Source organism: Aplidium turbinatum, chromosome 10 (genome assembly GCF_918807975.1).
Source record: "Aplidium turbinatum chromosome 10, kaAplTurb1.1, whole genome shotgun sequence".
Taxonomy (NCBI): domain Eukaryota; kingdom Metazoa; phylum Chordata; class Ascidiacea; order Aplousobranchia; family Polyclinidae; genus Aplidium; species Aplidium turbinatum.
In genome coordinates this window covers 10,877,323-10,902,234 of record NC_137481.1, presented here as the reverse complement: position 1 = coordinate 10,902,234, position 24,912 = coordinate 10,877,323, and the positions used below count along the sequence as shown (strand labels likewise).

Genomic DNA, 24,912 nt, shown 5'->3' with positions numbered 1-24,912 from the left:
AGAAGATTGTGAAAAACTGTGAACAGTTGCACAAGTCTCATTAACTTTTGTGATGATGATTGCATAGCTTTAAACGTAACTGAGTGTGAAATACAAAAATTGTGTTTAATATGAATATGCGTTTATTTACACACCGGGTAAATTTTCCTACTTTGTAACGAGAGTGTGCGGCCCGCCGGCTGCAACATTTTTTTAAATGTGGCCCTCAGTACAAAAAGTTTGCCCACCCCTGCGGTAGCCTATTCAAATCGCTACAAAAAACAACACCTTGCAGGCAGAAGCTGATTTAGTTGACAAACCCAATCTATTAAAACAGTAGGCTATACAAAGGCAACACATATTTTACAATAACATGATTTAGGGGAGAGTGGGGTTAGTTGGAAGGCGGGGTTAGTTGAAAAATGATCATTTTTTTAACTCCCGATAACTTTTTTAAATATTTACTGCCAACATGTGAAGTAGTTTATAAAAACACATAATCCATGTTAGTTTCGATTTGTTGAGTCAAGGTATACCTGTTTGGCTGACAATTTTCTATTTTCTTACTTTCGAAGTAAAATTTTTGGCAATTATAAAACATCTTATGCGTCGATATCGTTAAAGATAGGCAGAAGTTTTTTGGTGTGTGTCAGCTGTAGGTGTTCTGCAACACTAAGACATAAACAAATTTTAGTCCAATGCGCCATGCTTGAATATTTTAGGAAAATAGTTTGTCATATGCTAATGGGGCTAGCTGGACAATAGTGGGTGGGGTTAGTTGGAAAATGGTTTGATAACGGTATGACTATGTAGTACGATACGAGTATATCGTCGTGGTATGATAATAAATAGTATAAGCTCCAATGTATTTGTTTTAAGCAGACATACATTGTTAAATTTTAATTTGAATAACTTGGAAAGTGTTAGGCTATATATACGGCATCACAAGTTTTAACAATGCGTTTATTAAAAAATGGTTTTACGATGATTAGGTGTAGAATTCATTGCATTTGATTTTATAGCAGGTAAACATATTTGCTTACAACCCCATGTAAATGTTTGTTGGTTAAAAAAAGAGTATCCAGTTCATTAGTGGGCATTAAACTGACGTTTTTCAACTAACCCCAGGCATGGGGTTAGTTGAAAAATCAATTGTATGTTTGTTTATTTTAAATTTTCATTAAAAGCTGAATTGACTCAATACTTATTTTTGGTTGTATGATAGAGGACACTATAGATGATAATTTAAGCCACTTCACGTTGTCAGGTTATGCACCAATTGTTTTAAATTTCACTTTAAAAAAAAATGTTTCCGACTAGCCCCACTCTCCCCTACTTCCTTTGTTCACTGTCCAGCCAAAAAACTGCTCGTCAGTAAATCGGTTCTGACATTTACCACCTGGAGTCCTGGACATCATTTACCAATTACCACTCTCATCTTTCCCACCCGGACTCCTAACCTATCCCTAACACCAAAAATATACAGGGGGTAAATATCCAATTGTCCAATAACGAATTAGCCTATCCATCCATTAACAAATTTATTTTTGTGTTTAGTTCGGTTTTTCTTGATGCGCTAACTTGTTCAACTCTATAGGCTAGGCTATTCCTTTTTTTTCCTTGTCCATAACGTCTTCACAATCATCTGAGACCAAGGAAAAACTTCAGGATACTAGGCCTATTCAATAGTATTCATGATACTGATTCAGTCTGGCTGTGTGTACACTATGCATGCCTTTTAGTTATACACAGCCTAGCTAGCTCTATTATTTTGCCACCATAATAGGTTAGCATATAGGCAATAACTAACTTTTCTAAACCGGAAGGATACCACTAGCCTAAGCTTATCATACCCAACTGTACGTCGAAGCTCAGTGAACTTCGTCATTGCTACTCAAGTTCAACCGTAAATCAACGGATTAGCCTACCTAATTTCAACTAAAAGAATTGAGAACTAACTCCTTCCCTGCACTCACGTCCAATTCTCAAAATGGTAAGAAATCAAGCGACGGAAAGGCGAGAATGGGAAAGAGACTAGAGCAGTGGTTCCCAACCTGGGGTTCGCGGACCCCCTGGGGGTCCGTGATTACCTTGATGAATTTTGGAAGAAAAAAAAGAAAAGCGATCTTTTTACTTTCATTTCTCTGTTTAAATGCAAATGTGTCAAGTAGGCTACACCGTACTTTTAAAGCGCTCTGTCAAGAAGTAGGGTCAAATTACGAAATATTTTTGTATCATTTTGAGGTACGTTTGTTATCTAGAGGAGAAGTTTTAAAACGACTGCAGCAGCTAAACAATGAGGCAGGCTATCAACTCTTTTGAAAGCGAAAGAAAGTTCCCTCTCAAAATTATTTGAGAGTAGGCTAAAAGTCAGTGATTCAAAGCCTCTACAAGTATGCGAAACTGCCAAGATTAAGCTCTGCAAGAAGCTTTCCCAGTCCGAGGATAAAGATTCAATCAATCAATCTATACGGCATGGCCTAGCCTACTTAGCCGATATTTTGGGTCATATTAAAAGTGTTAATCATGGCATTGCATGGCATAATCAAGGACCAGGTGTGACAATAATTGATGCAGCTGAAAAACTGAAGGCGTTTTTAGCCAAGTTGCCGGTTTGAAAACGCAGATTGGAAGCAGGTAATTACGCTAACTTTCCAATGTTAGAATATCTTATCTTGATAGATGAAACTCAAAGAGAATGTACTCTTTTGATCTCTATGGGAAAAATTTTGCGCACACTTGGAAACCCTGCAAATGTCATTTCGACGTTATTTTAATTTAGAACACCTGCCGAACGAAGTTGAAACATGGATTCGAAATCCTTTTCTTTTTGACTTAAACAATATTAGCGATGACGATCTCAGTAAAGATGACCTAAGGGAACGTTCAAATATTACGTAACGCTTCTTTTCCGAATTTTTGACCCCCCCCCCTCCCCCATGTAACGCCAACGTAACGCTTTTTTCAATCCCCCCCCTCCCCCATGTAACGCTTTTTCACTACGAATTCAGCACAAAAACTACCATTCCGTACTCGAAAGCGTTACGTAACGTTTTGCTTGAACCCCCTCCCCCCCGATGTGACGCTAACGTAACGCTTTGCATAAACCCCCCCTCCCCCTCGAAGGCGTTACGTAATATTTGAACGTTCCCTAATTGATTTGAGATTAAAAGAGTTATTACTAGGGCCATTTAAAGTCATTAAAGTCATATTTTTTTCTATGCATCAGTAAGTCGTGAAATCAAATTTAACGCAAAAACCGCATCCCTATGAGGTATATTAAAAAAGTTATGAAGTCATATAAAGTCATATTTTCCTGGTTAGGTCATATATCAGCTTTTTAAGTTATATAGTCATATTTTTGAGTTATAAAGTCATACCGTTGTATACTTTAAATAAAAAATACCAATTTAAGCGGTGAAGCAATTAAGCACTAAGAAAGTAAGGCAATTTCTGATTGAACGAAGGCAAACTGTAGGATTAGCCTACATAACACTTACAGTCACAGACCTATATTTTATGAGGTCACACATTGAGGCCAACTTAATACTCAAAATGGAAAGTTGTACGTACACCATCAAAGAGGCCCATGCTGATCTAAATGCCCTTGATTTCGGAAAAGATCCGCTTGAGCTCAAAAATTACATTAAGAAGCGATTAGACAAAAACGATGTGAAACAAATTATGGAGCTACAAAGACAAGACATTTCACCAGCGCTTTATGCAAAACTGCAGAAGTGTCAACCCACGTCAGCGTCTGTGGAGCGCTCATTTTCCTTACTAAAGTCATTTTTACATCCAAATCGTAACTTTAAAGACTCTATTATTCCACACTACATGAAACTGTACTACAACAGTGGTTTAAAATAAAAATGGATGTGTATTACTGTTATGTTGCGTATGTTTTACTCTTTAGTTCCGTGAGTGACGTTGTTCGTATGTAAAAATAAACGATTTTTACATAAAGTCATATAAAGTCATATTTTCCAAAAAATAAAGTCATATTATTGATTTTTTAAGGTCATATAAAAATGGCCCTAGTTATTACGCATTGAATTTCATTCAAAAACTGTGGAAGAATTTTGGTGCTCACAACTGCAAACCTACCCATTCTTGGCAAAGCAAGCGATTATTGTTTTGTTACCATTCATAACCACTTAACCTTTGCGAGGCAGGATTCTCAGCTTTTGTTACAATAAAAACCAAACATCGAAATCGCCTGGACATTGAAGATGACATGCGTGTTGCATTGTCAAAAACTCAACCACAGTTCAGTCGTTTAGTTCAGTAAAGGCAACAACAACCCTCTCATTAAATTTGCTTACGTTGAAAAAGTTTCGGCATGGCACTTTGGGTCACCTTAATATTCAAATACTGCTGACATTTCTTGAATAATTCATTCATTTTCTTATTTGAGCAACTGTTTAACCTGATATTTGCCGCAGGAGTCATAGCGGCAATAGGCTACAATATGACATAGTACAGTAGTTGAGGCAAAATTTAGGTAGGGGTCCGCAGAATTAATAATTTGTCTAAAGGGGTCCGTGACAACCAAAAGGTTGAGAACCACTGGACTAGAGAGTGAGAAGGGGTCCGGACTATGAGTGGCGACGGAAACCAGCTGCTCATCCTTGACCTTATTCCAGTCGTTTTTAGAACTTTTGAAAGGAAATATTAATAAAATTTTCTTTGAAATTGCTAAATACAACAATTCCCTTTTTAAGACAAAATTTCCTTGTAAAATTGTTAAAAATCCTTAAAAAATCCTTTCGATCTTCATTTCCTTTTTTTATCCTTCGAAGCGTTGAAAAATCCCGATTTCGGGATAAAATCCTTCAAAGTGGAAGCACTGGAACTAACTCCTTCCCTGCACTCACGTCCAATTCTCAAAATGGTAAGAAATCAAGCGACGGAAAGGCGAGAATGGGAAAGAGACTAGAGCAGTGGTTCCCAACCTGGGGTTCGCGGACCCCCTGGGGGTCCGTGATTACCTTGATGAATTTTGGAAGAAAAAAAAGAAAAGCGATCTTTTTACTTTCATTTCTCTGTTTAAATGCAAATGTGTCAAGTAGGCTACACCGTACTTTTAAAGCGCTCTGTCAAGAAGTAGGGTCAAATTACGAAATATTTTTGTATCATTTTGAGGTACGTTTGTTATCTAGAGGAGAAGTTTTAAAACGACTGCAGCAGCTAAACAATGAGGCAGGCTATCAACTCTTTTGAAAGCGAAAGAAAGTTCCCTCTCAAAATTATTTGAGAGTAGGCTAAAAGTCAGTGATTCAAAGCCTCTACAAGTATGCGAAACTGCCAAGATTAAGCTCTGCAAGAAGCTTTCCCAGTCCGAGGATAAAGATTCAATCAATCAATCTATACGGCATGGCCTAGCCTACTTAGCCGATATTTTGGGTCATATTAAAAGTGTTAATCATGGCATTGCATGGCATAATCAAGGACCAGGTGTGACAATAATTGATGCAGCTGAAAAACTGAAGGCGTTTTTAGCCAAGTTGCCGGTTTGAAAACGCAGATTGGAAGCAGGTAATTACGCTAACTTTCCAATGTTAGAATATCTTATCTTGATAGATGAAACTCAAAGAGAATGTACTCTTTTGATCTCTATGGGAAAAATTTTGCGCACACTTGGAAACCCTGCAAATGTCATTTCGACGTTATTTTAATTTAGAACACCTGCCGAACGAAGTTGAAACATGGATTCGAAATCCTTTTCTTTTTGACTTAAACAATATTAGCGATGACGATCTCAGTAAAGATGACCTAAGGGAACGTTCAAATATTACGTAACGCTTCTTTTCCGAATTTTTGACCCCCCCCCTCCCCCATGTAACGCCAACGTAACGCTTTTTTCAATCCCCCCCCTCCCCCATGTAACGCTTTTTCACTACGAATTCAGCACAAAAACTACCATTCCGTACTCGAAAGCGTTACGTAACGTTTTGCTTGAACCCCCTCCCCCCCGATGTGACGCTAACGTAACGCTTTGCATAAACCCCCCCTCCCCCTCGAAGGCGTTACGTAATATTTGAACGTTCCCTAATTGATTTGAGATTAAAAGAGTTATTACTAGGGCCATTTAAAGTCATTAAAGTCATATTTTTTTCTATGCATCAGTAAGTCGTGAAATCAAATTTAACGCAAAAACCGCATCCCTATGAGGTATATTAAAAAAGTTATGAAGTCATATAAAGTCATATTTTCCTGGTTAGGTCATATATCAGCTTTTTAAGTTATATAGTCATATTTTTGAGTTATAAAGTCATACCGTTGTATACTTTAAATAAAAAATACCAATTTAAGCGGTGAAGCAATTAAGCACTAAGAAAGTAAGGCAATTTCTGATTGAACGAAGGCAAACTGTAGGATTAGCCTACATAACACTTACAGTCACAGACCTATATTTTATGAGGTCACACATTGAGGCCAACTTAATACTCAAAATGGAAAGTTGTACGTACACCATCAAAGAGGCCCATGCTGATCTAAATGCCCTTGATTTCGGAAAAGATCCGCTTGAGCTCAAAAATTACATTAAGAAGCGATTAGACAAAAACGATGTGAAACAAATTATGGAGCTACAAAGACAAGACATTTCACCAGCGCTTTATGCAAAACTGCAGAAGTGTCAACCCACGTCAGCGTCTGTGGAGCGCTCATTTTCCTTACTAAAGTCATTTTTACATCCAAATCGTAACTTTAAAGACTCTATTATTCCACACTACATGAAACTGTACTACAACAGTGGTTTAAAATAAAAATGGATGTGTATTACTGTTATGTTGCGTATGTTTTACTCTTTAGTTCCGTGAGTGACGTTGTTCGTATGTAAAAATAAACGATTTTTACATAAAGTCATATAAAGTCATATTTTCCAAAAAATAAAGTCATATTATTGATTTTTTAAGGTCATATAAAAATGGCCCTAGTTATTACGCATTGAATTTCATTCAAAAACTGTGGAAGAATTTTGGTGCTCACAACTGCAAACCTACCCATTCTTGGCAAAGCAAGCGATTATTGTTTTGTTACCATTCATAACCACTTAACCTTTGCGAGGCAGGATTCTCAGCTTTTGTTACAATAAAAACCAAACATCGAAATCGCCTGGACATTGAAGATGACATGCGTGTTGCATTGTCAAAAACTCAACCACAGTTCAGTCGTTTAGTTCAGTAAAGGCAACAACAACCCTCTCATTAAATTTGCTTACGTTGAAAAAGTTTCGGCATGGCACTTTGGGTCACCTTAATATTCAAATACTGCTGACATTTCTTGAATAATTCATTCATTTTCTTATTTGAGCAACTGTTTAACCTGATATTTGCCGCAGGAGTCATAGCGGCAATAGGCTACAATATGACATAGTACAGTAGTTGAGGCAAAATTTAGGTAGGGGTCCGCAGAATTAATAATTTGTCTAAAGGGGTCCGTGACAACCAAAAGGTTGAGAACCACTGGACTAGAGAGTGAGAAGGGGTCCGGACTATGAGTGGCGACGGAAACCAGCTGCTCATCCTTGACCTTATTCCAGTCGTTTTTAGAACTTTTGAAAGGAAATATTAATAAAATTTTCTTTGAAATTGCTAAATACAACAATTCCCTTTTTAAGACAAAATTTCCTTGTAAAATTGTTAAAAATCCTTAAAAAATCCTTTCGATCTTCATTTCCTTTTTTTATCCTTCGAAGCGTTGAAAAATCCCGATTTCGGGATAAAATCCTTCAAAGTGGAAGCACTGATTGCTATATCTCAAACTCACGTACGCAGTTACTGTGACGTCATAGTCAAACATTGTAAAGCAATTTTCAACAGGTGTGATACAAGTCTTACGAACGATGGTGCAATCTTGGCTCATTTTTTAGAAAAAATTCCATGACGTAATACGCTAAGATTCAGTAGACCTGAACGGTTTTATATGACGTTTGATTTGGTGAACCATTGTCGGGAACAGGCGTGTCCCATGCGCGTTAGATAACAACAGCGAGTGGTTACTTAAGAATGCTGATTTTTGGGTATTGTGGTACCCGGTCATTTGGTCGACAGACATTTGGTCGACAAGACATTTGGTCGACAGGACATTTAGTCGACAGGATATTTGGTCGACAAAACGATTCATTTTAGGGTTAGGGTTATTGGTTAACTAACCCAACCCTAACCCAAATGTCCTGTCGACCAAATGTCTTGTCGACCAAATTTCCTGTCGACCAAATATCTTGTCGACCAAATGTCTTGTCGACCAAATGTCTGTCGACCAAACGTCCTGTCGACCAAATGAATGTCGGCCAAATATCTGTCGACCAAACGACCGGCTACGGTGTAGACCGTATAGAGCCTCAGGATATCCCTAAACTTCAACGTATGGTTTCTTTCATTGTTTGTGTTTATTTGCCAGCATTTTTAGTCATCTTATCTGATTAAACAATTTTTTCCACCCTAAAATGCTTCAAAAGCCCTATGTCAAGCATCAGCGTGCCATAGAGCAGTCAAAACTGACGGCGATTAAGTGTCATTAGACTAAATCCACCTATTGTATTTCGGGCTAATTTAACAACCGAGGTCAAAGTTGCAGTAAAGTAGTAACGTGATAATAGGCTACAGCAGGGCTTCCCAAACTTTTTTGCTTGCGATCCTTTTTAATCTCCTAAAATTTTCCGCGACCCTATGCGGTTGAAAGGATAAACAATGCGAAATATACGTTTGTGATATTTATTGAAAGGTTTAATTTAAACGAAAACTAAAGACAAGCTATCCGTACTCGAAGCCTACTAGAGGCTACTTTACTAGCCTACTTGTAGCCTGCTGGAAACAAAACTAAAAAGTAAACACATTTATTCAGTGTAATGGGTGTGACTGCTTTCTGCTACAAAGTCGCTCGATGTTTGTCAATGCTGGTCTCAAGGCGGTTCCAAATCCAATGTTGCTTAGGCTAGAACGGTATTTTATCAATGTTGAAAACACTGACACGCACATATACGTGGAGCAGTGCCGGTCTTTGGGGTGTGCAAACCGTGCGATCGCACAGGGCCCGCAAATTAGGGGCCCGCAATTTACTCAGAAAATACAGTAATTTTGTCATTTCCGATGGAAAAATTTAACAAGTGAAGTCAACAAAGGAATTAGCAACAAGAAAACATAGAGACTCAACGAGTGCAACCTATTTCGTCCCCTGAACATTTCGTACCCTGAAAAAATCGAGAAAATAAAAACATAGCCGAAGTCGCTGATCGGAGTTGCCGCAAACATTTCAAAATTTCACTTGATCTTTTCAGGGGACGAAATAGGTCGAAATTTGATTTTGTTACACGATTTCAGGGTACGAAATCGGGGTACGAATTTTTCAGGGGACGAAATAGGTTGCATCCAAACTCAACATGTCATAGAGACATAGCTTTATTTCCGAAAAATGCCCAAGAAAGCATGATCTTATCCTTTTGCTATGCCGCCGGACAGCACCATTTTACAGTAATATTCATACCCAAATTTTTGTTGAACATGCTCTCAGAATGCCCCAATTTCAAAGAAATTTTTCAAAATTTTCTGGTGGAGGTCCCAGACCCCCCGCCACTGGGTGTCGCCTTCGGCGATCATGCCGCCACCACCCCGCTCCCCTTTCAAAACACCTAGTTACGCTACTGAATTGGATCATTGTCATTGGGGCCCGCACAAGGACCCGCAAAGCAAATTCCGCACAGGGCCCGAAATACCCTAAGACCGGCACTGCGTGGAGACACACGGCAGTGCGTTTACTGCTAAAGCCATATAACGGCGAATATTCCGCTCTAACGTTAGGCTAAGCCAAAAAGTGTGAAACTTTTTTCCATCGACAATTCAAGAGTCAAAAGATAAATCTGCTAATTTTTTCTGAGATTTTGAAGAGAGGTGCTCCGTAGGCTACTTTGTTTTTGCATTGCAAATGGGTTTTGGATCCAATCTAAATTGTTATTGTCCAATTCTAGAAGAAAATGCTCTTTTAACTTTTTCAACAGTCTTGACAAGTGTCGATAACCAGAGGCTTGATAACATTTGATTCCACGTCGTAATTGTTAGCCAAAAACTTCTCAGTATGAGAATATTTCAAATAAATCATTTTCAATCTTTTGTTTCTAGATGTTTAATTTTTTGATGAATGCTCCAACTTTAGATTTCAATGTAAACACATAGATGTTTTCTCCTTGGAAGGACAAATTAAATTCGTTCCCCTTTTTCAAACAAACCTGACAAATAGCATGATTTGAAAAGCCTTTCCAAAAATGTCTTTACAAAAACGACGGAGTTAGTTTAAACTTTTTTTCGTTGGAAAAATCACGAATTAATTTTTTAACACTAATATCTTTTTAAAGCATTAGCTTTAGTTTTGAAGTCCACGTTTACAATGCAGCAAAGAGGATTTTAAACTCCTATTCCATATTTCGCTAGCCTATATAAATTTACAAATACGAGTAGCCTATTGAGTGCACGACTCTTACTAAAGTTACCGTAATAACTTTCACAGCATCTTGCACATAAGTGTTAATAAGCAGTGCTTTGTATAAAATTGGTATACTTTCTGCCACCCCCGACGTTCGTTACGCGACCCCTCAAGGAGTCGCGACCCCCACTTTGGAAAGCCCTGGGCTACAGTAATTTTATTGAATGCGATGGGAATGGTTGGTTTTGAATCTTTATCCTCGGACTAACAAAGCCTTAATAACAAAGCCTTTACTCTGAACGGCAAGATCTACAATTTATAATCGAAGATTGTGAAATCATGTGGATAGAGCTGTCTCATACCAATTCTAAAAAAATTATTATAGGCGTTGTATACAGACATCCATCTTACTGTAATTTTGAACTTTTCTTGGATAAATTCTGTGATACTTTACACATGATTCAAAAGAACGCTGTGACTTCTTCGTTTTGGGTGATTTCAACATTGATTTAGCCAAATCCAACAAAGAATCCAGAATTTCTTCTTATTTACAAACTGTAACTGCTTTGGGATGCTCAAACTTGATTGATGTGCCTACCAGAATTACCGAAAGTTCGTCAACATTACTTGATCACATTTATACTAATAACAGTGAAAGTGCACAAACTAATGTATTGACTTATGATATATCTGATCACTTACCAACATTTTTATTAATCAAAACTGTGCCACACAAAACGAAAAAACGTCAGTATTTAACAAGAAAAATTGAAGAAAATAAAATTGATGGTTTTTTGAGTTATCTTTCAGATCAGCTTGAAAACCTAAAATTAACAACAAGCTATGAAAATGTTAACGACAGCACTAATCAATTCATACTTATTATGCAAACACTAATCAACTCTCATTTCCCATTAAAAAAAACTCAGTGGGAAAAAGTCTGGTTTGTACAACAAACCATGGATCACAAAAGGAATTCTGGTTTCAATCAAATACCAAAATAAATTATTCAAACTTTGCTACAAAAAAAATTGTCCTGAAAAAATAATTTTTTACAAAAAATATAGAAACAAATTAACTCACATTAAACAAATGTCAAAACAAAACTACTTTAAGCATCGCTTCAATGAATCGAGACACGACTCATCAAAAACATGGAAATCTATCAATGAACTTCTTCAAAACAGGAAAACTAAAACGAATACTCTTCCCAATGAACTTATTGCAGAAAACATGTCATGCAAAAATCGTGAACAAATATGCAACCAACTTAACTACCACTTTACAAATATTGGCGAAAAACTAACTTTACACTTAAAGCAAAAGTCAAACTTTGATTCATTCATGGGGCCTCCTTTAAAACAAACATGTGCGGTATATGAAACTGATGAAAGTGAAGTCGAATGTCTAATAAACAAACTAGATGTTAAAAAATCAGATGGACCAGATGACATCTCTTCTCGAATGTTAAAGTTATCAAAAAGTATTATTGCACCTCATTTAACTAAACTTTTTAATGCATGCTTGAAACAAGGAATATTTCCTGACACTCTAAAAATTGCAAAAGTTATTCCTGTTTTCAAGAAAAACGCAAAAATAGATCCAAATAATTACCGTCCTATTTCCTTGCTTTCAAATATCAGCAAACTTCTAGAAAAAATCATTTACAAACGCTTGATAAGCTTTCTTGACAAATTCAATGTGATTAATGATCAACAATTTGGATTTAGGGAAGGTCATTCTACAACGTTAGCAATAAGTAATCTTTATGAAAGACTAATTGAACTCAAAGAAAAAAATCATTACGTTTACCTGTTGTTTCTTGACTTAACAAAAGCGTTTGACACCGTTAACCACCAAATACTTCTGAAAAAGCTGGAGTGTTACGGCTTGAGAGGCTTAATGGGAGGCCTTATAAAATCTTACTTACACAACCGTAAACAATATGTTTTTGCTGATGGCTTCAAATCAAAACATGAAAATATCACATGTGGTGTTCCGCAAGGATCTGTACTTGGACCATTGTTTTTTCTGCTTTACATAAATGATTTGCCTCTTATAACAACTTTCCATTCTCAATGTGAAGAAAGGCGTTCTTCCCGGCTATCAGCACAAGGCTGATTACTCACTAGCACAGCGAGCTGCAGTGACGCTTCGCTAACCAGATTCGATGCTACAATCGGCTGCCAAAATAACTTTCCATTCTCAGCTATTTGCTGATGACACTGTTTTATTTACTTCAGCAACATCTATTTTGCAATTGCAACAAAACATTGAAATTGAGATGCAGCGTATCACTGATTGGCTCAATGCAAACAAATTATGCATCAACTACTCCAAGACGTTTTACATGTTACTTGAACGAAAAGGGAGATCCACTTCTAAACTAAATGTAGTCTTAAACAATACAAAAATTCAAAAAACAAACAACATCAAATATCTTGGCATATTTCTTCACATTGAAGATCTATCTGGGAGATTGGCGAAAATATCTGGAATATTTTATAAAATTAGAAACTACACAAACAAACAAAGCATGTTAACGCTGTAGGCCTACTATGCTCTTGCACGCTCAATAATACAATATGGCATTTTATGTTGGGGTTCAAGCACACAAAAACTGCTTAAGAAAATTTTAACAATGCAAAATCGAATCATTCGCACAATAACCTTTAGCAACAGCCAACAGAACAGCAAAACTTTCACCACTGTTCCAAGATCTCGACATACTTCCTATCAGTAATTTGCATAAACTAGAAATTTCTAAATTTGTCTTTAAATTTAAAAATATGCTTTTACCTGGCTATATTGAACCTTACTTTCAGGAAATTACTGAAGTACATTGCCATGGCACGAGAGCTTCTCAAAAAAATAACCTTCACTTACGTAGTGTCAGCTCAAGAAAAGGTTAAGGCAGTTTGAAATTCTTAGGCCCAAAAATATGGAATGATTTACCTTCAGAAATAGTTGGGGCTACGAGTATTAAAACTTTCACGAAAAAACTAAAAATTTATTATATGAATGAACTTGGTCCGTGACTGTTTTTATTGTCACAACATTGACGATTATTTCGGATTGAACATTGTTAGTACTTAGGCCTACGTAGGCTTACTACTCACGAACTATTGTGCTACGTACTACTTATTAACAACTGCAATCTTATTAACTGTACTCAAGTCGGCCTATAAACTGACTGCTTTTGTTAAAGTATGAATTTATAAACTACGATAGGCCTACTTTTAGTGTTTTTGCTTCGTCCTTTATGCTAGCAGTTAACAGTTGTTGTTTTTGCATAGATGTTTTTTTTTTTCTCATAGTAACTTACTTTTGTAGGGCATGATATTTTTTGATGTTACAATGAAACCGCAGAAATCCACTTTATTGTTTACATTTTTGCGGAACTTATGCTTATCTTGTTTGCAACGTAATGCCGATGCTTTACATTTGTCACATTAAAAACACGGGAAGCAGCTGACTCGATGACTAATATAGTCTTTCGCTGCTTCCTGTCTGTTGTTGAATATATTTGTACCGTATACTATTTTTCGCAGCAGACAAAATAAAAGGTTTTTCTCTCTCTCTTAATAGGAGATTCCTGGTAGGCTAGTTTCGTATAGCCTACTTGCAGAGGCTTTTGACGCAGAGTCAGTTACCGAGATTGACAGAGTGAAGGTTCCGATTGTTGAAGTGTTATTGCCGGAGAATTATTCCATCCATTAGGCAGTGTTGTACGCGTTAATGAAATGAATTAACGGCGTCAGCACGAAATGCCTAAAAACTTTACGGCGTAAAGTAGCCTACTGCGTCAGCTCTTAAAGAAATTGACTGCGTCAGCGCTAATTTCTAGCGCTATTTTAGCCAGGGTCTCACAAAACAGAAGTATTTCAACCAAGTTTAGGCTAACAATAGCTATAAATAAAGTTGTGCTCTCTCTGGCAGTAACTGGAGTGTGGTGTTGAGATTAGTCTCCTGTAAAGAATTAACGGTGATCGCCAAGTAGGCTAAAGGCTCTCAACATGATTCCCGCTATAAATTAAGAGCAGGTTTTATGTTTTGAGACTGCATTGTGGTTAGCTGCTTTAGCCATAGCCGTACGAGCCAGGGGGGCAGCTGCCCCCCCTGTTGTTTCAAAACGTCGCGAATTCGGACAAAATCTTGCAATTATTAGGGCAAAAATTGCTATATGAAAAGCTTCAAAATTGCATAAATTAAGAAAAACTACAAATTAATATCTTTTACCTATCAAACTAAGTGCGGTACAGCCTCTTATTTGCACAAGAAATGTGCCGCAAAATTTTCATTTGGCACACCCGTATTGATTTATTGTATGGTGATCAAACTGTAGAACGAAATGCATTTAACCAACTGCATCATGCCAATTTGGGCAGCCACCAAAATATGTCTCTTATACTTTTGTGAAACTGCCCAAATCAAAACAGAAAATTTGCTATAGGCCTATAGTTAATTTTATTAATTTTCACAAATGCATCGTGTTGATTTGGGAAGCTGAAAACATGACATTATCTGATGAAACTGATTAGTCTGTTTATGCAACTGCCCAAATTAGCGTGAGGCAGTTTCCCCAAAATGAACAAATTCATTAATATTTCCCATTACATAACTGTATCGTTTAGATTTGGGCAACAAAAAATATGAAATTATCTGATCATAGTCTATTTATAAAACTGCCCAAATTGGCATGATGCAGTTGCCTCGGCATCAAAATTTACAAAGTCTTTAATTTTTTTTCATAATATCCATAAATGCATCATCTTGATTTGGGCAGCTACAAAATATGAATTTATATAAATCTGGTGAATACTTTTATAAAACAATTCTGGTGGAGAGGTTACAGTAGGTCTACAGTACATAGCTAAGCAACACCACAACATCAAAAAAATGTTATACTGTACCTGTTAAATGTAATGTTAATGTTGCGGTGTTGCTTAGCTTTGCTTGGTTACTTTTATAAAACTACCCAAATTAAAATGATGCAGTTGCGCCCCAAAATAAAAAATAAATATTTAGTTTGTATATGCAACTGTGTCATGTTAATTTCACCAACATTTAAAATGCTGCTGCTGAAATATATAATACTCCTAAATGTTATTCCTACCTACCATGCCAAAGTGCAGAAGCATCGAGCAATGCACAAGCAAGGTATATTCAAAGATGAATTCAGTTGTTCTATCTTGATTACTTTGGTAAGAAATTCTATCTAGCTGGTGATCTTGTTATGTTAGTTTTTCACTGTTATCATGCACCGCATACATTATATTTGGGCAATTTCTATAAAAGCGTGCAGATTTGGGCAAATTTACGTTCTGCCCCCCCAAAATGGTGTGGTCTCGTACGGCTATGGCTTTAGCTTATTAGTTATTTTCTTGTAGAAACACAAGCATTGTGTTTCTATCAAGTTTGTCTGTCACTGCTTTTTTTTCGCTGAGACTTTTCGGTCATTTGTCCGAAATAGCTTGAAAAAATTCGGTCAGTTTTTATTTATTTCGGTCATTTTTTATTTATTTCGGTCATTTTATCTGATGAAAATATTTCCTTTCGAGTAGCTGATACAAACCAAAATCTGCACTTTCTGACTAGCTACAACATTAAGTTTTGCTGAAAAACGTTGTTTTTTTCGGATTTTGACCAGGGGCGCTGGAAGCGGGGGGGCAGGGGGGCGGATGCCCCCTGCCCTCAATTTTTTTGCAGATGGAGGGGCAGGGGGGACAATGGTGCCCTTTTAAGGTCATGTAAGCTACTGCACATTTTGTAATATAACAATTTCTGCTATTTGCTTTTAGCCTAATTATAATCTTTCATTTTTGCCTCAAAATAATATTTACAGTAGAACTCGGTTAATCCGGATTCGGTTAATCCGGATCTTTGCCTAATCCGGATAAAACTGGAAGTACAAATGAACAAGTCTTGATAGAACCGTCATCGGTTAATCCGGATCTTCGCCTAATCCGGATGGAATCGCCGGTCAAATCGAATCCGGATTAACCGAGTTCTACTGGTACGTCACAAAATTTTGCAACACAGTAGGCCTACAGGCCTTAAAATACTTTTTTTTTCGGCAGCCATCGTGGCCTACCGGGAGCTCCTTCTCGGCAGCCAAATCTGCGTGCTTGGAGGCCAAAATAAAAATAACGATATCACAAGTAAATAGAATTAAACTTGCAACAATGCTAAAATGATCACTTAGCGTTGTTGAAGTCTGGGCCTAGGCGACGTCCTACAGTTGAATCGTTGCACCACGCAATAACTGCTTTATCGGGATTGTAATCCAGTACTGCGGGACCATCTAACGACACTCGCACGAGTGTCTTCATTGTGGCTGATTTTAAAGAAGTTCGCCACTCCCCTAAAATTCTTTTTAGCAACGAAAAAGAACGTTCGACATGTGTTGACGATGACGGCAAGGTAATAAAATAAGTATTTCAATGATGTGAAGGACATTACTAAACGAAGCATGATTTTTGCAAAATATGATCAAAAAATGTTTTCCCCTCGGATGTCAACTAACCTAGTTCTCCTTTTTAACAACGATTCAATGTCCAACAACATCGAATCGACATAAAAACGACAATATTGCCAGCCGATGTAAATTAGCACTTCGGATAAGACTTTGTTAAAATAAACGTCGGAATAAACCCTTAGACCCGTACCAGGGATACCTAACCCGTACAATGCAACAGTGGCGATTATAACGCGCTGACCTAATTTTGCGTCACTCTTTGATACTACATATTTTCGACAGTTAATCCACGATCATTCTATTGCGAAATTAAATAATTGGCTAGAAGAGACCGGCGGCCAAACTTGGCCGATAGAGGAGGTAGCACCGGCGGTCATTCAAGCACTACTTAGCGGCCATGGCCGCAGGCTGCTTTAAGGCTTGACAGTAGGTTACATCATTATAACATAGCATGATGCCCTTCTTTGTATACCAGACACTTGTAGGCTATCATTACTCAATACATAGTGAGCTGATAGATTAGCATTATCGCTATAAACAGTAGAACTCGGTTAATCCGGATTCGATTAATCCGGATCTTCGCCTAATCCGGATGAAACTGGAAGTACAAATGAGTCAGGTTTAATAGAACCGTCATCGGTTAATCCGGATCTTCGCCTAATCCGGATGGAATCGCCGGTCAAATCGAATCCGGATGTATCTTATTTTAAAACTTGAAAAAAAATTGGCCTTTTAGTAAACAAAAGTGCCCTTTTTTCGTAATCTTGCCCCCCTAGTCAAAAATCGTTCCGGCGCTCCTGATTTTGACCGAATTGACTATATATTTTTTCGGACATTTTGACCGAATTGACTATATTTTTTCCGACATTTTGCTAAAAAATCGGTCAATGATCAATATGACCGAAAAAAAACCAGATAATGTCTGACAATTTGCTGCGTTTGAGACGCATAATGTCCTTTCTAAGTGAAAACATGCGTTCCACAGCAGCGCTGAATGATATTGGTGTGTTGTATTTCAAAAACAAGTCTTGAAAACGTTTACTCGGAAAGGTATCACTGTTCCAAGCGTGCTGTAATGGGTTAGCATATATAAATCTTTTAACTAGGTCTACTGCACCAACATCGCTCTATTCAGGGGCATAGAGCTCTTGAAATAAAGTATCTTCAACCTCCGCGATGACATTCATTGATTTTTCGCTTTCTCTCTCTGATCCCTCGTTCTCGATATGAGTGATCACCATTTGACGAACTTCTTCCGCTTGTATTCCAGGTGGCTATTCCAACCAACGCGAAAGCGGGTAATTCGGATGAGTCGCGCTGGCCAGAATACATTGTGAAACGAGATTATCCAAGAAAACAAAAAATGACGCATAGCGCTTAAAATCGGCAAAATATTTGACGGCGCTATCACTTCCGTCAACTACAAAATAAGCTGACGGCGCTAGCCTCAGCGTCAACAAAAAAGTTGACGGCGTCAACGTACAACACTGCCATTAGGTTACGCTAAATGGAGAGCAGTCCTTGGAATGAGTTGCTCAAGCGCACACCGCGATAGTCAAACCAGTGCCGCTAGATCTTGAAGCTTCTTTATGAAGTCACGCGCTAACCGAGATATTGGGGCGGACGATTCCAACCAGTTCTCAAATTATATAAATAGGTCGGTGCAAAACATTGAGCTGAATTCCACCACTGCTTGCAATTAAGTCAGTTGCATATTCTGACAGGCAGATTCGTTCTTCAACGTGATTTTGCAATCGCGTGAACAGTGTTATTTTTCTGCACTCTTATGAGAAGTTGGTGTTTGTAGTCTACGTTTCATCGGACTCAGATGTCTGGGCATTTCTTGAGCAGCCACCTGATGGTGCAGTCGCCCAGCGTAAAGTAGCCTAAAAGTCGGGCAGTAGTCGAGCATGAGGTCTGCTCCTTTGCACCACAGTTGCATGCCTCCTGATGTGATTTTGAAAAATGGGGAGTTTTGTCATTGGTGTGGACGTCCGATTTACGCATTCTAGCCATATACTGTAACAGTATAGCGCGGACTGGTAAAACGTAAGTGTTGAAAATTTTTGATTTTAGTTTGATTGGGAGTCTCTAGTAGGGGGTTTAAATCGTTTTATTTTTTTTCAAATGCTGCCCAGCCTAAACCGATTTGGTGTTTTTAGTGTTTGTATGCTTTTAAAATCGGCCGATACGACAGTTTCCATTAAGATTTGCGTGGCTTTTCTTTTTTAGCAACCAAGATAAGCTATTTGTCTTGGGAGTTTTCTAACACTCGTGCTTTTTTCGTTACTGCCCATAACTTAGTCAACATAACTCTCCACAAATACAAACACTGATGATTAAATTGAGTAACAAACCCCTTTTTTCAAACATAAGCTCGTTGTTCCACTGATTTTTTTATAAGATCAATGCAAAAAGTAGTAAGCTCGACACAATGCGCCAGAAGTTTTCAATAAACTGCTGCGGTTTCTATTAACAGCTTGGTGATGCTGCATTGCTGTTGCTATCACGAACTTTGCAGACAAACAAAAGTAAATTTAATCGGCCATCAAACATACAATGATTCAAACACAGCGATTTCATCAGCGGCAAATTTTCACAATTCTTGATTACTTTAAATGTTCAAATAGATTGTCTGCAATCTGAAAAAAAAACAGACATTATCAGTCCCCATTGCTACTCCAATTTATGTTAAAAATCAAGTAGAAATAAAAAGAGATATCTTTAATGAAATAAAACATTTTTCAAAGTAAATGAAAAAAAGACTAAATTTCTATTCATCTACCAACTCCATTTATATGATACATATACTTGTGAAAAATAAGTTACTGCAGGCTATATGGATTGCAATACAATAGATACTTACACATTTATAGTTTCGGGAGAGAGTTTGCTTTTTTATACCAAAGACAGGCAAGACACAACAATAACACAGGGTTGAGCATTACAACAGTATATTACATATTTACAAATAGTTCAACATTCAAACGTTTTCGGCTAACTTAAGCCCTCATCAGGAATCTGCAAATATTTATAAACTACAATAAATTTTACTTACACATTTATCGGTGCAATGAAGAAAATCAAACAATTCTTGAGTACAATGCTCCTCTGTTTTAGTTTTACTGTTAACACGATCGGTGCATACTTCCAGTTCATCACGATAGTTTTTGCATTTTGGTGAATCATGACACATTTCTTTAACGTCATCCATTGGATCCTACGTAAAAAGATTAATGTTTCAGGAACAAATTAAGAAAACAAATGTGAATAATGAACAACAAAAGAACCTTGAGATCTTCTTCTTCCTCTTCCTCGTCTTCATTTTCTTCATCATCTCCATCACCATCCTATGTGATGCAACAAAAGTAGAATCAATTTGCAATTGAGTTTTTCTTTGTTTAAGCTCCTTATGATAAGGGAGATAATTTTACAATGCACCAATGTTTGTGCCAGCACAAACATTTCAAAGAGCCAATGATTTACAATTACATCAGAGATTAAAGATGGAGAGGGTTATATTTGTGCAGTAAACCCTCAAAATCCAGACGTTAGAAACAAAATAAATGGTCATATGAAAAGTAGCAGTTCATTTAATATTAACACTTTAATACCTTATGTAATTTTTTCTGGAGTATTTTTGTTTACCACAGTTTTTGTGAAACATTAGTGCATGTAGTCGTACATTACTGCAGTTGGCACACACAATTACTAACTCTGGCCAGTACCCACTACCTGTTACAAGTCCATTGTGATGTGCAATTAGTGCATATGGTATGACAATGCTTAAGTGTTCATAATATCATAAAATCTTGACTAATTTTCCTAAAAAATTAGTTTGTTGGAATCAGTAATAAAATTTCTTTATGCATATCAATAAAAGTTCTTTATGTACCGGTATTTGAAAAAAATTTAAGACATTCAGTGACAAGACCTGGGTCAGGTGGCATGAAATGACCATACAAAAGAACTGATGTAACATATCTTTTTATTGATACAGTGAAATACGTTTTTTTTTCTTTTACAAATTTTTCCATAACAAAGAAACACAGCCTTTCATAGCCTTGCAACTCAGTGCTTTCTGTGCAGACATACATGGCTCATCCATCCATAGCACCTGCGAGCAAGATTCCATAGAACCTTGGTTCGACGCAAATTGAAAGCGTTCTTTGGTAAACTTGATTCAAATTCATTTAATAAGTTCCAACAATTTTTGACCCCAGTTAGCGACTTCAGTGCTGCCAAGCTCTTCCCAACACAAATAAAAACTATTTGCAAAAACCCAGATCAACGACTTAGGCTCGGCTCCATTTTTTATGCCTTTATGGGACAATTAGTTGTCATTTGCTATTTGTGGTGTATGTGTGACATTACATTTTACCAAATAATACGCTTGAGCATATAATGCCATGCTTAATAACACATAGTGACCATAACTTGGAAGCTATGGTGATTGTACAGTGACCAGACCATTCACTTTTTTATAAAATTTCAAACATATGCTTGATTTTCACAATGACTTTATATCATATCACATTAGTTTATTTCAAATGATATAATCTGAATAGCTGAATAGCTATAGAGATAACTACAAACCTAGTGTGTGTTTACAGCCTGCAAAAAATAATTGAACACCTGAAAAATGGTCACCATATGCTACTGGATAATAGACTCTGCTAAAATTTAAACAGTTAGTATATTTTTGTTTAGTGGCAAACATGTGGCAAATTAAATTCAATTTTACTTTTTATTGCTGGCACAAACATGTAGAGAACATTAAAGTAAACTTACAAATTTGACACCAACAAAAGGAAAAGATGACAAAATCAAACAGTTTAAAATATGCATCAATGAAACAGTGCTTGGAAAACACTATCTTAAAGATGCGCAGACACGAAACCTAGAAAAAAAGAATGTTTACAGTCATTTCACTGTGCCATTCTGATTACAATTTACAATAACATCAGCAACAACTATAGTCCATCTACTAAATTGTGACCATTTTTTTTCAATGACCTCTGAGAATCATATCTGTTAACTAAAACAGTTACTCTTCTTTTTATTAAAGATATTTTCATGCTCTTAAGCATGTTATAATTTGGTGGTATTGTTGAGTGACTGTGTGTATTAAAATAGCGCATTTTATGATTGCTGTTTTAATTCCGAATTGTGCCTGAACACCACTGTCATTCTGGCAAAATAATTTTGCGAAATTTGCTTAATAAAATGATCCATGATAAACACGCGGTAAATAATGAATGATAGAAACAACACTCAGACTTTGATAAAACCATTTTTTGTTGACATATTACACTGTTAAGCCACTTGAAAATCAGGATGTCATTTTTTCTTATAAAAAACAAAGTTTTTCTCAAAATGTCATTTTAAAACCAAGAAAAAAAAAGTTACGTAGTTGGTGTGAAACGATAAAACTTACAAAATTGTGATAACATTATTGATTAATAAACTGTTTAAACTGGTGAATTATTTTCCATGCACACAGTTACATTGGTAGCAAATTAGTAGGCCTACATAGATGGACCCTGTATCCTTTTATCTAAAATAATCTTCAAACATCCCCAGGCAAACATATAGTTTATTGCTACGGTACTTGCATACCTCCTCTGGATCTTCACCCAACATTGCATTTCGTTCTTCCAGGGTCATTTTTGTTAGTAATATGTTTATGCTTAATTATAAAGTAAAAATGCCTTAATTACTTCTTTTGCCGACCTCAAATAAAATATACAATATAAAGTCGACGAAGTACGAAACTTGCTGCCACACTTCATCTAATAACATGAAAACAACATCAATCAAAACTTAGGCCCATCTCTTCAAGCATCTTCATTATTCTGTGTACATGTTTGTAATGAGTAGATCCATTAATTATAATGACAGCCAATAAAGACGTTGGTAGGCAACAGTAAATCTAAACTGAAAATGGAAAAATTAAACAATTAGGAGCTCGAAAAGATATAAACCATGTAAATTAATATGATAGAGACTCCTAAACAGGGTTGCCAGATTGATAAAACAGAAAAGGCCAAATGCATCCCCAAAAAAGGCCAAATTATAGAAAAAAAGGCCAAACTTGAGGTTCTGTTCTCTTTGTTGAAATCAGCGGTGTTTTTGCACTTACTTTCAACAACAAATTAGATAATATTTACATTAAACACCCAACATAACAGGCTACATTAAACACCCAACACTGCAAAATCAGAGAAATCAATTGCATTTATGTCCAACATCCTTCCACAATGAACACTTTTTATTCTAGGAATGCTAGCGCCTCTGCCATTTCGTTACTGCTAGTTTCACTATAAACAATATCAGATGTGAAACGTCATTATGGAAACGTCATTATGGCACTAGCATCAAAGTCTGTGCAACATTTTCCATTCAGCAGCATATCCGTTCGTATTCGCAAAATCCCTTCCAAAAGCTCAGTCTGCATTTTGTTTCGTGGTTTTGTTTCACTGCAGTAAGTAATGAAAAAATCCTCTCTACTACTGCATTACTGACAGGGATGCAGAGACATGTTAAAGCATAGTTAGCCTAGCAAGGTCTTTGAAATGGGCATGATGTAAAACGCTACACCAAAACTTTTCACTGTTGCTAGGGATAACCAAAAAAACTATGAAAAGCAAATAAAAAAAGGTCAAACAAATGCCAATCGGGAAACTACAAAAGGCCAAAAAAAGGCCAAGCGGCCAAACAAAAATTGTCCGGCCAAACACTTTTCAAAAAGGCCAAATTTCTGAAATTTGGCCGTAAAAAGGCCAATCTGGCAACTCTGCTCCTAAACCTATTGCCAGTGACCACTTGACCTTTTTTCTCAAAAACTGCCAGTGTTGTCAACACCGATATCATTTCCTGATATTTGTCTCATTTTTCAAAAAGGGCTAGTCAGGGGCTAGAGCGTCCCTCAAGGTTGTCGAAAGACACTTAATGCTATCAATGAGCTTGTTTGGTAAGTCTCCCTATCGTGTCCTGGCAGACTCCAGACCATCACCAACTTGTTTATTTTTTATTTCTTTTTTTAGATTTTTATATAGAACACCAAAGTAGAATGCATAATTTTAGTTGCGGCCATCTGGATGGGTCAACATAACACTGAAATAAAGAAACGATAGAGTGTTGCGTTTCCTTTGAGAAGGCGCTTACAATATAAACGAGGCGCGAGCACACAACAAATTATGCCTAGACGTGAGCACTGAGCACAACCATTGACTCTGCACGAAAGGCGAATGAGCCCCCGGAACAGTTGTTATTCTTGTTTTTTGAATTCTTGAGAGTGTAACCATAACATAATTCAAATTAAAAACAAACTGTATAACAGGCTAATGCTTGACTTAGCAAAGATTATTATATTCAGTAACGAATCCGGGGAGGAAGAAAGCTTGATCGGAGGCCCTTGCACTACAGTTTTACCAGGTTGTACCAAAGTGATGTTAAACGCCACGCAATTTACTGAGAAAGAAACGCAAGAATGTAGGCTAATTGAGGTAAAAAAGTAGCCTACAAAGCGCTGGAGCCATCGCATTGCAGGGGTTTTAGTTTTTTTTTTTTATAGAAATGTTTAACCCCTGATAACAACAGAAACAGTGTATGAGTTATATGCGTAAAATGTGCCTTTAGGCCATAGATTAGTCTATAGCCTATACGGAAAGGTGGGGCCACCTAGATAAATTTTGGAAATTTTACTGGAAGACTACAAAACATCATAGGCTACAACAGGCGCGGATTTATGGGGGGGGCCCAGGGGGCCCGGGCCCCCCCCGAAATGTTGTGAGGAATTATTGTTGAAATTCTATGTAGGCTATCCGCATCAAATCGTTTGATATGCGTCTAAACAGCTGATATTAGTCCCACGGCGGACTTAACTTATCCGGGGGGGGGATAATTTTTTGATATTATTATGGTTGAAATTATCCATCGATCAGACTCCGTTATTTTCTTTCATACAATTTCAAATACATTTTAATAGCAACATTTGTTTGAGCTGACTCAGCTGAAACCAACGCTGAACC

General features: G+C 37.0%; 1 protein-coding gene across 1 annotated transcript; it reads right to left on the bottom strand.

The window, feature by feature from the left end:
• Positions 1 to 19,399: 19,399 nt before the first annotated feature.
• LOC145778780 (cytochrome b-c1 complex subunit 6, mitochondrial-like) lies at positions 19,400 to 22,642 on the bottom strand. Its single transcript, XM_082590358.1, has 4 exons — positions 22,499 to 22,642; positions 20,170 to 20,229; positions 19,938 to 20,099; positions 19,400 to 19,521 (listed from the first exon to the last, which is right to left on the bottom strand). Exons 1-4 carry the CDS (start codon positions 22,544 to 22,546, stop codon positions 19,489 to 19,491), a joined length of 303 nt encoding a protein of 100 aa, XP_082446484.1. The 5' UTR covers positions 22,547 to 22,642; the 3' UTR covers positions 19,400 to 19,488.
• Between the last annotated feature and the right edge of the window lie 2,270 nt (positions 22,643 to 24,912).

Coding starts and splice junctions, on each gene's coding strand:
- LOC145778780 (XM_082590358.1), bottom strand. CDS start 22,546: ATGACCCTGGAAGAACGAAATGCAATGTTGGGTGAAGATCCAGAGGAG. Junction 20,100..20,169: donor AGGAAGAAGAAGATCTCAAG/GTTCTTTTGTTG, acceptor CTTTTTACGTAG/GATCCAATGGATGACGTTAA. Junction 19,522..19,937: donor TTCATTGCACCGATAAATGT/GTAAGTAAAATT, acceptor TTTTTTTTTCAG/ATTGCAGACAATCTATTTGA.